Here is a 12,500-nt window from a genome sequence, read left to right as displayed (position 1 = left end):
TGACTCATCTTCTCCAAACACCCTCCTCCGTTCTCTCTCACTTTCTCCAAACCTCCTGAACTTCTCCTGAACCTGTGCTGATTCTTCCTTTCCTTCTCACTCGCTCCCTCCCTTTAAAGTGTACCTACAGTTAAAGGCTAGTTACCCTTTAGGACCTTAGATAATGTAGAAATGAATTGCAGTTAAACAAAGAAACCGTGATTACATGAAAAAAAATGACAATTAGACAATTATGTAATAAGCATTAGGCCTCCTGCTCACTGGCTGCGTGGCGTGAGCGTGGCGTGTCTGTTGCGTGTCAGTTGCGTGGCGGCTGCGTGGCGTTTTCTACATCTTTGCACACCAGAAACGTTTCTGACGCGGTGCTGCTGCTGCTAGCCTCATCTGGACACATGGATGTTTCCCATTGATACAATGGCAGTAGTATACTTCATGTTAAACATAAATATATACTGATCTGATTACAGATGTCATTTATTAATATGTATTCATGTCATAATGACATATAAACATCTTTTTTGTATTCTATGTTGCCTGGAAACGCTTCCAACACGCTTGCGTGTCACGTGAAAAATAGGCGTCGGTCCTATTTCTAGCATGCACGCGTTTTCGCCGCGCCTGAGACGTGCGTTTCACACAGGCAGTGTGCACGCTCTGACCTGTTACCATGGGAGCTGAAATATAAACGGACACGCCACGCAGCTGACACGCTCACGCCACGCAGCTGACACGCTCACGCCACGCTCACGCCACGCAGCTGACACGCTCATGCCACGCTCACGCCACGTAGCTGACACGCTCACACCACGCAGCTGACACGCTCACGCCACGCAGCTGACACGCAGCTGACACGCTCACGCCACGCAGCTGACACGCTCACGCCACGCAGCTGACACGCTCACGCCACGCAGCTGACACGCTCACGCCACGCAGCTGACACGCTCACGCCACCAGCTGACACGCTCACGCCACGCAGCTGACACGCAGCTGACACGCTCACGCCACGCAGCTGACACGCTCACGCCACGCAGCTGACACGCTCACGCCACGCAGCTGACACGCTCACGCCACGCAGCTGACACGCTCACGCCACGCTCACGCCACGCAGCTGACACGCTCACGCCACGCTCACGCCACGCAGCTGACACGCTCACGCCACGCTCACGCCACGCTCACGCCACGCTCACGCCACGCAGCTGACACGCCACGCAGCTGAGACGCTCACGCCACGCAGCTGACACGCTCACGCCACGCAGCTGACACGCTCACGCCACGCTCACGCCACGCAGCTGACACGCTCACGCCACCAGCTGACACGCTCACGCCACACAGCTGACACGCTCACTCCACGCAGCTGACACGCTCACGCCACACAGCTGACACGCTCACTCCACGCAGCTGACACGCTCACGCCACGCAGCTGACACGCTCACGCCACACAGCTGACACGCTCACGCCACGCAGCTGACACGCTCACGCCACACAGCTGACACGCAGCCAGTGTGAAGGAGGTCTTACAGGCTTTGTCAAGGCGCTGTTTTTAGCACTATGGTAAAAATTAAAAATGATACCCAACCCAAACTCCCTCCCTCTGACTGCCGGACCCTCACCTCCTCCAAACCCGTCTCCTCCCCTCTGAACAGCTGAAGACTCGGACGTCAGTAGAGGAATAAAAAAATAAATAAATAAAAACTCTTTATTTTTACTCCTCCTTCTCCTTTAACTTCTCTTCTTTGCGGCTCCGTCTCTGCTCTCCATTACAGCCTCCGGGGCTCAAAACACAAACACCTCCTCGCCTCCTTTTCCCTCCTCCAATCGCTGGAGTATGTAACACTCGTGTAAAGGTGCTGACACACCAACCTGATAATCGGCCATCAGACAGTCTGGCGAGGTCGGTGACTCGAGTCTGTTCGGTGTGCTCCGTGCCGTCGTCCGTCCGAGGAGCCGGCGGCCTTTATTTTGGCCGATTTGACTTGTTGAATCGGAAGGCGGGCAGTCGGACTCAAATGACCCATCTGATTGGTGGAGAGCTAACCAGGAAACGGGGAGCGGGATGAGCGTGACTAGAGTCTCTCAAAATCTGACGAAAATCTTTTAAACTGACCTTTTGTTGATCTGAAATGAAGACAGATTCAGCAACTGCACGGCCTATTTCTCGCCTGTGGCCGACTATTTTCATAAACGGACATTTCAACCTCTCTGTTTTCAAAAATAACATCGTGCACAGCTGTCACTTCTCAGTAAAGTGTTCGTTTACACGTTCCCATCTATATATGCCGTCAAGAGCACGCCAAACCTGTAGGTGGCAGTGTAACGAGAAGCTCAAGCCCACGTTAGCCAATCACAATCCCGAAAATAGTAACAACAGCAACCAATCACTTCCTCTCTCTCTCTCTCTCTCTCTCTCTCTCTCTCTCTCTCTCTCTCTCTCTCTCTCGGCTGCCTAAACCTCCGTTTGTCTCAGTTTACATGCAAACATGCAAACGAAGATTTCCAAAATCTCCACTCTGGCCGGAGGTTTTAGAAATAATTGTTTTCAGAGGCCAATTCTCCGTTTGCGTGTAAACGAAGGGCACAAACGAAGGGTTTTTCAAAATAACCACGTACGTGTAAACGGGGTATACGGTTCCTCTCATTGGAACCAAAATTTGGGTTCTAATCCGGTCCGATTCCTACCGGTTGCGTAGGTTTCGGTACCCAACCCTAGTTTTAACTCTGCTCTTTCCTCTCTGAACACTAACCTCTGTTTTCCCCTCCCCCCTCAGAGCGAAGGAAGGCGTAGCGTCTCTCCCGCTCGCCGTCCGCATGCCAGACTAACCGCTCAAAGCCCAACGGGACGAGGAGGAAGGAGCTGCAGCGTCTCAGAAACCCTGACCGCCCGTCTGTCTGTCCATTTCCTGTCTCGCCCTCTCTGCCTTAAAACTCTTCACTTTACTAACTGACTGACACGAGGGGAAGCTGAGTGTTGATAATGTTGATTTGTTGTGGGTTTCCTGCTGGAGGCGAGCCTGCCGTCTGATTGGATGTTTTCACTGTGCAGCCCGCAACGCCAGGCGAATAATGTTTCCCCTGCAACAGGTTTTTGTCAGGAATGAAAGGGATGATTGATATTCTTTTCATCCATCGGGGTTCAACGTTAAGGTCGGTTTTTTACGCGTTCAGTCGGGCGATGAGAGAAGATTCTGCTTGCCTGAAGTCAGTTTTTATGCGACTGGCCTTCTACGCAAATAGTTTATTTTCCAACAAAACACGTGGAAAGAAATGTTTAAAAAAAACAAAAGAAAGTCCTGACAAAAAGCGCCAAAAAATGAAAACATTGAAAAATTGCCCAAAAGTTCAGAAAAAACGGGAAAATTTTTTAAAGACGTCAAAAGCGTCGGAAAAACGGCAGAAAAAAATACTGCCAAATATTGAATAAAACGTCAAAAATGTATAAAAAAAAAATAATAAAAAAATCGTCAAATGACGGAAACGTCAAACCTTTAAAAATATATATATATATTTTTTAAAAATCCTAAAAATTACGGGGAAAATAAATCCCCGACAAAAAACGCTAAAAACGTAAAAAATTCATCGGTGAAATTGGCAAATTTCAGATTTTTTTTTTTTTTTTTTTACAAAAATGTCGAAAAAGAACACCGGGAAAAAGCATTTAAAGAAAGCGCCAAATGTCGAGAAAAAAAGTCTGGAAAATTTTTTTTTTTTTGTTTTTGTAAAAAAAAAAAAAAAGGGTGAAACCTTCTTGTTGAACTCTGTTCATTTCTCTCTTAATCATGTTTTGATGAAACCGTTTATAAAGTGTCACAAAATCGTGAAAACTGTCTCAAGTGTCTGACAAACTCAAATAAGATTCAGTTTAAAACGATGAACAAGAAATAAAAACGGAGTCTAAGAGCACATTAATCACGAATCACTTGATAAATCACTTCTCTGTACCTCCACTAATCACCGTTATTTATCTGTAGTTTCTTCTTAATTTAAAGGAACACGCCGACTTATTGGGACTTTGTCTTATTCCCCGTATCTTCCAGAGTTAGATAAGTCCAGACATCTCCGTGCGTGTCGTAACTCTGTCTGACGCACCCACCGCTAGCCTAGCTTAGCACTGATCCTGGAGGTAACCAGCTCCATCTAGCCTAGCTTAGCACAGATCCTGGAGGTAACCGGCTCCATCTAGCCTAGCTTAGCACAGATCCTGGAGGTAACTTGCTCCATCTAGCCTAGCTTAGCACAGATCCTGGAGGTAACCGGCTCCACTGCTAGCCTAGCTTAGCACTGATCCTGGAGGTAACTGGCTCCATCTAGCCTAGCTTAGCACAGATCCTGGAGGTAACATGCTCCATCTAGCCTAGCTTAGCACAGATCCTGGAGGTAACTGGCTCCATCTAGTCTACTGCTCCCAATAAGTGACAAAATAACGCCAACATGTTCCTATTTACATGTTGTGATTTGTAGAGTCACAGGGTGTACAAATAACAAGGTCACATGACACACAGCCATCTTCTAACCGTATACATACTGGGAACTATATTCTCAGAAGCCGAAGCACTGCTACTCTCTGCTCGGGGCTGCGAGCATATCCCTCCGCCCAAGTAGCAGAAGTCTTTTTTTTTTTTTTTTTTCAAGTTTGTCGCTTTTTTTTTAAGGTTTTGTCGCTGTTTTTGACCTATTCTTGCCTTCCTTCCTTCCTTCCTTCCCTTTATCTCTTTTTTTATTTTTTGAAAGTTTTTCACTTTTTTCTAAGTATGTCACTTTTGTCGTCCTAGCGTTGCCTTCCTTCTTTCTTTCTACTGTATTTTTCCAAGTTATTGTCTCCTTTTTCCATCATTATTTAAACATTTTCCAGGTCCAAGGCTGTTGTTTAGTAAATCTATCGCTGTATTCTTTCTCTTTATAGAGACAGGGTTTTTTTCTACCAAAATTATTCACGCTGGTTAGGGGTTACAAGGCTTAAAAACACGGTTCAAAGGGGGAACATTATAGAAAAGAGCTTGAGAACCAGTGGTATAGATGATGTTTGATGTCGAGCTGCTCAGTGAAAACATGCGACGGGTCTGGCTTTGCTTCCTGTCGGCGTCCACGCTGAAACGTTTGAGTCCGGTGCCTTTTTCTCCTCATCTGTACAGAAGCCATAGGATTGTGTCGGCGTAACGTTAGCCGAGCGCACGCAGAGCAGCGGGAACTACAAACTGCAGCTTCACACGGAAACGCTTTGGGACAAACGGCACACCGATCAGGGTTCAACGTTAAGCTTTTTGGGTTTCACTGAAAAACTGTTCTAGTTGCCCAGAGTACATTTTTACTGGTTATACAAATGGAGAGAAAAAACATCATATAACATTTAAAAAAAAAGTTTAAAAAAAAACATTTTTAAAAAGGTCAAAATTCTGCAAAAAAAAGCAACAAAATTGTAAAAAAAATTTTAAAAAAAATGTGAAAAGCGTCAATTGTTGATTGGCTGTACATTCAAATTAAATCATTCAACAAATATTCTCCACCAATAACGTCATTTATGTTACGATGACGTCCGAACTGAACGGACCGGTGGCTTTTATATTTACTACGACTCTGCGTTTTAGTTTGGTTTTACATCAGGCGGGTTCTTAACGTTAACGTTAAGACGCTAAAGGCCGTTTTATGGTTCTGTGGAGGCTCCACGCAGAGCTTTCTCCGTAGCTACGTAAGTGGCCTGATAGTTATACTTGGGGTCCAAAAACCGGGAGTCCAGTATACTTGTGGGGTCCCGACAGCTTTGTGGGGCCAAAATGCTGGACCCCACAAGGTTAAAGGTCTGTTTGAGGGTTAAGACTTGGTTTTAGGATTAGGGTTAGAATTAGGTTATGGTTAGGGTGAGGGTAAGAGAGAAGACACACCAGCCCAATAATCGGGCGTCGGGCCGTCTGGCGAGGTCGGTGACTCGAGTCTGTTCGGTGTGTCCCGTGCCGTCGCCCGTCCAAGGAGCCGTCGGCCTTCATTTGGGCCGACCTGACATGTTCAGTCAGAGACAGGACAGTCGGGACTCACCCGGAAATGGGGAGCGGATGAGCCGCTCAAAATCTGATGAAAATCTTTTAAACTGACCTTTGTTGATCTGAAATGAAGACAGATTCAGAAACTGCACGGCCTATTTCTCTCTTAAAATGTTTTCAGAAACACGTTTCGGTGAACTATTTTAGTCCAATATGAGATCGTATTCTGAACGAGCCGCCATGACAGTCTGGCTGTGAATTTCCGGAGAAAAAAGAACCACGTTTTGTTCGTCCAATCAGCCGCCGGTTTTCATTTTCTGGGAAATAATCAGACTGTTAATGGAAACAATACAGAGCAGTGCCGCCTGCTGCTATGGAGACGTATTACGTTTCGCGCACGCGTAGAACGTACGCTCAAGTCGGCGTCTCCTCAGTGTGTTCTGAGGCACTTTTTGGACCTCGGGACCCGACTGATCAGTCCGACTGGCTTTACTGCCGACGGTCGGCCGTCTGGTTGGTGTGTAAGGACCTTAAGGGTTAAGGTTAGGCATTTTGTGGTGATGGTTAAGGTTAGGGTAAGGGGCTAGGGAATGCATTAGGTCAATGATAGGTCCCCACAAAGATAGTGAAACGCAGTGTGTGTGTGTGTGTGTGTGTGTGGTAGAGTGAGTGAGAGAGTGATGATTATCTTCAGAGTGAGTAGTGACTCTAGAGTCATAGTGAGAGAACCAAAGTGTCTCCTCTGTTCTTTCTGACCACGGTGGGAAACCTGGAGCAGGAGAAGTTAACCCTCTCCTTGATCTCATGTTGTTGATGGAGAAGGAGAACCAGGAAATGAGTCGGGGGGGGGGGGGAGAGATGCAACGCTACCGTCGCTGCAATGTGTAGTTACATTTTTCGAGAGGTGACGTCAGGCTACGGCGTAGACGCAGAGGGGTCTGCGGGGTACGCTGTCGATTCTACGCAGAAGCATAAAAAGGCCTTTAGGTTTTGGTTTTCACGTGTCGGGTCGGGCAAGTGAAAACCAGTTCTAGTTCCCCAAACTAAGTTCTTACTGGCTGTCACTGCCCGATGTGAGTCGAGTGCAGATGTGAGTCGCGCATTGCGTCACTTTGCGACAAGTAGCCTCCAAGATGCTAACGAGAGACTTCTGTAATGTCAATACAGTAAAAATGGACCTACAACGAAGTTGGTTCACTGCTGGCTACGAATTAGCAACCAAACACAACAAAGGCTGTCACTGGAATGGCGTTTTGAGCTAACGTTAGCAATCATACACAACAAAGGCTGTCACTGGAATGGCGTTTTGAGCTAACGTTAGCAACCAAACACAACAAAGGCTGTCACTGGAATGGCGTTTTGAGCTAACGTTAGCAATCAGACACAACAAAGGCTGTCACTGGAAAGGCTTTTTGAGCTAACGTTAGCAACCAAACAATCATAGGTAGCTACAACGTTTTTGAAATGATTTCCATCTTCTGTTATTGTATGTAATGAGAAAAGTTTATTATTTTACGGATTTCACAAATTTCAGTAAGACACGTTATGCCGTAAACAGTTTAATGCGCGACTCACATCGGGCAGTGACACTTAAGTTTTTTTTAAGAGAGAAAAAACATCAAAGAACATTTGGAAAGACTTAAAATCCCGCCAAAAAACACTAAATCATTCGTATTTACTTCCAAAGTACAAAAACAACTTATGAATAAACAGTTTCATCATCGTCTGAATCAAAGGTGGTTTTTCTGAGAAGAGGAAAAATGTTATTTTATATTTTTGTTTTTGTAAAAAAATAATTAAAAAAAAAAGGAAAATGGTTTGTCTTTTTGGGAAAATCCAAAAACTATACATCCTATATATATTAATTAATATATGATTTGTTTTAATTTAAAGTGGGAATGAAAGGTTGATGTGCTGGTTGTTTTATTTTGGTGGTGGTGAACAAACAGGAAGAGGAAACGTCTGCACGGCGATCCAGATGTTTCGTGTCCGGAAGGCGAGTTTTTTCGCTACTATGGCTACGCCAAGACCCGCCCTTCAATAGCATTCACACACTCCTATTGGCCAGGCGTCCATGCTTACGCAAGGTAACGTAACCTGATGTGTTCAGGTCCTGTCCCCTGACCAATCGGCTATGCTAACCCCAACCAATCGAGCTGCTATTGGAGGGCGGGTCTTGGCGTGGCCGTAGTGTGAACAGCAAATTGGCGTCCGGAAGGGAACTGTCAGATGGGCGGTGTGCAAATATATCAGACAGGAGAACCAATGGAAAGCCTTGTTTCGGCCACTGTAAATCCAGATTTGATCTGAACATTAAGTTGGAACAGAAACTAAAAGAAGCAGTTGGATTTCTCGTTTAAAGGGTAAAATTTTTTCAACCCTATTTTCCTATGTTTTTGTGTCTAAGTGACTGATGGGAACAACAATCTTTGACAGTGGTCCAGTATTAAGCAAGATCGCTGCAGTCGGCAGCGGAGAAACAAGCTACAATGTGCTGACAGACAGACTTAGATTATTATTCTAAGTGTCTGACAACATTATGGAAAGGATCCCTACAGAGATAGACCTTTAAAACCTCTTTAAGACCGTTCTGTTTAACCAGAAACAGCTCAGAGGTTGCTAGCGCTAAACCCACCAGACTCCATTTAAAAAAGCAATACTTTTAGCGCATATAGTGCCAACATATTGTCACATGTAATTCGGTAAACTATGTATTTATTTCAACCAAAGCTAGAGTTGTGATGGTTGGAAAAGTGGAAAGATGACCCAACATGGCTTTTCATAGTTTTATTTCGTTTCTGTCGACTTTAAATTAAGTGTATTTTACGATGCTAAAATGAATGTTTATTTACATGGAGTCTGGTGGGTTTAGCAAAAAAAGGATCTTACTCTGTCACAGAAAGGTCGACCTCCTTAGAAATCCTTTCCATAATGTTGTCAGACACTTAGAATAATGATCTGAGTCTGTCAGCGGCAAAACGAGCACTTTTGTGAAGGTAAATACAAGCTGGACAATTACTATTAACTTAAATTGTAGCTTGTTTCTCCGCTGCAGACTGCAGCGATCTCGCTTAATGCTGGACCAACGTCAAAGATTGTTGTTCCCATCAGTCACTCAGACACAAACACACAGGAAACGCACACACACACACGTGTACACACGCAAACACACGCAAACACACGGACACGTACACACAAAAAAACGCACACACGCACGTACGCACATACACACGTAAATACACACACACGCACGCATGGGCACACACGCACATACACACACACACACACGTACACAGTCCAAGTAAAAAAAAACGGTAGTTACCCTTTAAGTTGCACAGAGATTTTTTTCTACCAAAAATAAACTAAAACTAATTTGAAATGAGCTTTTAAAGTTAAACTTACAATTATAGCACAGATATTATAATTAATATTTAAATCTGGAGCGCCGCCTGCTGGCAGTTTACCACAGAAAACATCGCTGTAGAGTTTAAAGTCTTTTAAAGACCCAGACGGTTTCTTATTGGACGCTGCAGACGAAGAACCGTCCAATAGGAAGTGTCAGAAATCTTGCAGGATTGTTTGTTTATCTCCCTCTTCCTGTCTGGAAGTTTGTATTTGTGTGAAATGTGTTTCGGAGGGTCTCGATTGTTGACTTGTACCGATGCCTCTGAACCTGTAAATACTTCTTTTGGTAAAGTTTTATATAAACAAAGAACATGGACTCAAACACTTCTGCAGTTTGTCTTAATTTGTAGGTACGTTATAGTTTAAGGTCCCAAGGTATGAAAATGTCACTTTATGAGGTTTTTTAACATTAATATGAGTTCCCCCAGCCTGCCTATGGTCCCCCAGTGGCTAGAAATGGTGATAGGTGTAAACCGAGCCCTGGGTATCCTGCTCTGCCTTTGAGAAAATGAAAGCTCAGATACAGTATTAGGAGACCACTAAGGTCTATATAAAGAGACTTCAGATACAGTATTAGGAGACCACTAAGGTCTATATAAAGAGACTTCAGATACAGTATTAGGGGACCACTAAGGTCTATATAAAGAGACTTCAGATACAGTATTAGGGGACCACTAAGGTCTATATAAAGAGACTTCAGATACAGTATTAGGGGACCACTAAGGTCTATATAAAGAGACTTCAGATACAGTATTAGGGGACCACTAAGGTCTATATAAAGAGACTTCAGATACAGTATTAGGGGACCACTAAGGTCTATATAAAAGAGACTTCAGATACAGTATTAGGAGACCACTAAGGTCTATATAAAGAGACTTCAGATACAGTATTAGGGGACCACTAAGGTCTATATAAAAGAGACTTCAGATACAGTATTAGGGGACCACTAAGGTCTATATAAAAGAGACTTCAGATACAGTATTAGGGGACCACTAAGGTCTATATAAAAGAGACTTCAGATACAGTATTAGGGGACCACTAAGGTCTATATAAAAGAGACTTCAGATACAGTATTAGGGGACCACTAAGGTCTAGCCAGTATAAAAGCATCCAAAAGCAGCATGTCAGGACCTTTAATATATATCACAGGATGGGATTCATATTCAGTGTATTTTATGTTGTGCATCTTTGTTAGTTTTAGAAGAACGAAACTGAAATATTTAATGTTAGAAATATCAAATATAAGGTGAAATATTTGAGAATAAAGTTGAAACGTTTTGAGTAAAAAAAGTCATAATTTAAAGAAGTTGTTTTTAATAATGAAAAGAGTTTGAGAGATTTTAATCTGTTTATATTTCGGAGGAGGAAGGTTGATTATCTAAAGTTCCCCGATGACTTTATTTTAAAAATATTTTATATTTTATTTCTTTAATCTCAGATTTATTTAATAATAATACTCCATCGTACCACAGGAAGTTAACATTGTGTGTGTGTGTGTGTCTGTGTGTCTGTCTGTCTCGGAATAAAAGTATAGCCTACATTTTATTTAGGAAATGTTGTGGAGGAAAAGTGAAAGTTTCCAGAAATATAAATGACGAACATTACATTACAACATGTGTCTAAGAGACGAATGTGAACAACATCTCTGAAACTGGTCCAGTATTGAGCGTGAACGCTGTAACCGCGACCGTGAACCAAGCTGTGATGTAACCCTACAGGACAAATGTTCAGCGTCTGTTAGCGTCCACTAAAAGTTCTGTTGCTGCTGACAGACTCAGATTATTATTCTAAGTGTCTGACAACATTATGAAAGGATCCCTACAGAGATAGACCTTTTAGTTAAAGAGTAAGATCCTTTTAGTTTAACATGAAACAGCCCCGAAATCACTATCACCAAACTACACCAGACTCCATGTAAATAATCAGGACTTTTAGCCTGTATAGAGCCAGCATATCTCCACCAAACTCCATGTAAATAATCAGGACTTTTAGCGTGTATAGAGCCAGCATGTATCCACCAGACTCCATATAAATAATCAGGACTTTTAGTGTGTATAGAGCCAGCATATCTCCACCAGACTCCATGTAAATAATCAGGACTTTTAGCGTGTATAGAGCCAGCATATCTCCACCAGACTCCATGTAAATAATCAGTACTTTTAGCCTGTATAGAGCAGCATATCTCCACCAAACTCCATGTAAATAATCAGGACTTTTAGCGTGTATAGAGCCAGCATATCTCCACCAGACTCTATGTAAATAATCAGTACTTTTAGCCTGTATAGAGCAGCATATCTCCACCAAACTCCATGTAAATAATCAGGACTTTTAGCGTGTATAGAGCCAGCATATTTCCACCAGACTCCATGTAAATAATCAGCACTTTTAGCATGTATAGAGCCAGCATATTTCCACCAGACTCCATGTAAATAATCACTACTTTTAGCGTGTATAGAGCCAGCATATCTCCACCAGACTCTATGTAAATAATCAGTACTTTTAGCCTGTATAGAGCAGCATATCTCCACCAAACTCCATGTAAATAATCAGGACTTTTAGCGTGTATAGAGCCAGCATATTTCCACCAGACTCCATGTAAATAATCAGTACTTTTAGCCTGTATAGAGCAGCATATCTCCACCAAACTCCATGTAAATAATCAGGACTTTTAGCGTGTATAGAGCCAGCATATCTCCACCAGACTCTATGTAAATAATCAGTACTTTTAGCCTGTATAGAGCAGCATATCTCCACCAAACTCCATGTAAATAATCAGGACTTTTAGCGTGTATAGAGCCAGCATATTTCCACCAGACTCCATGTAAATAATCAGCACTTTTAGCGTGTATAGAGCCAGCATCTCTCCACCAGACTCCATGTAAATAATCAGTACTTTTAGCCTGTATAGAGCAGCATATCTCCACCAAACTCCATGTAAATAATCAGGACTTTTAGCGTGTATAGAGCCAGCATATTTCCACCAGACTCCATGTAAATAATCAGCACTTTTAGCATGTATAGAGCCAGCATATTTCCACCAGACTCCATGTAAATAATCACTACTTTTAGCATGTATAGAGCCAGCATATTTCCACCAGACTCCATGTAAATAATCAGTACTTTTAG

The 12,500-nt window shown here is 43.3% G+C and overlaps 1 protein-coding gene across 4 annotated transcripts in view; it reads left to right on the top strand.

The window, feature by feature from the left end:
- Nucleotides 1–12,500, top strand: part of slc35a2 (solute carrier family 35 member 2) — a 39,960-nt gene that overhangs the window by 20,885 nt on the left and 6,575 nt on the right. For 2 of the 4 annotated variants that reach the window (XM_031293096.2, XM_031293094.2), the window contains exon 6: nucleotides 2,766–3,301. The exons of 1 other annotated variant lie outside the window; for it this stretch is intronic. In XM_031293096.2, the coding sequence (XP_031148956.1) occupies nucleotides 2,766–2,817 (52 nt within the window). In that variant the 3' untranslated portion in view covers nucleotides 2,818–3,301. Of the gene's footprint in view, nucleotides 1–2,765; nucleotides 3,302–12,500 lie in introns of those variants that run through there. One more of the 4 variants, XM_031293095.2, reaches the window with a different exon arrangement.

Source organism: Sander lucioperca, chromosome 12, assembly GCF_008315115.2.
Source record: "Sander lucioperca isolate FBNREF2018 chromosome 12, SLUC_FBN_1.2, whole genome shotgun sequence".
Classification (NCBI taxonomy): domain Eukaryota; kingdom Metazoa; phylum Chordata; class Actinopteri; order Perciformes; family Percidae; genus Sander; species Sander lucioperca.
Note: the sequence above shows the minus strand (reverse complement) of the source record. Positions and strands in the feature narration are given on the sequence as shown.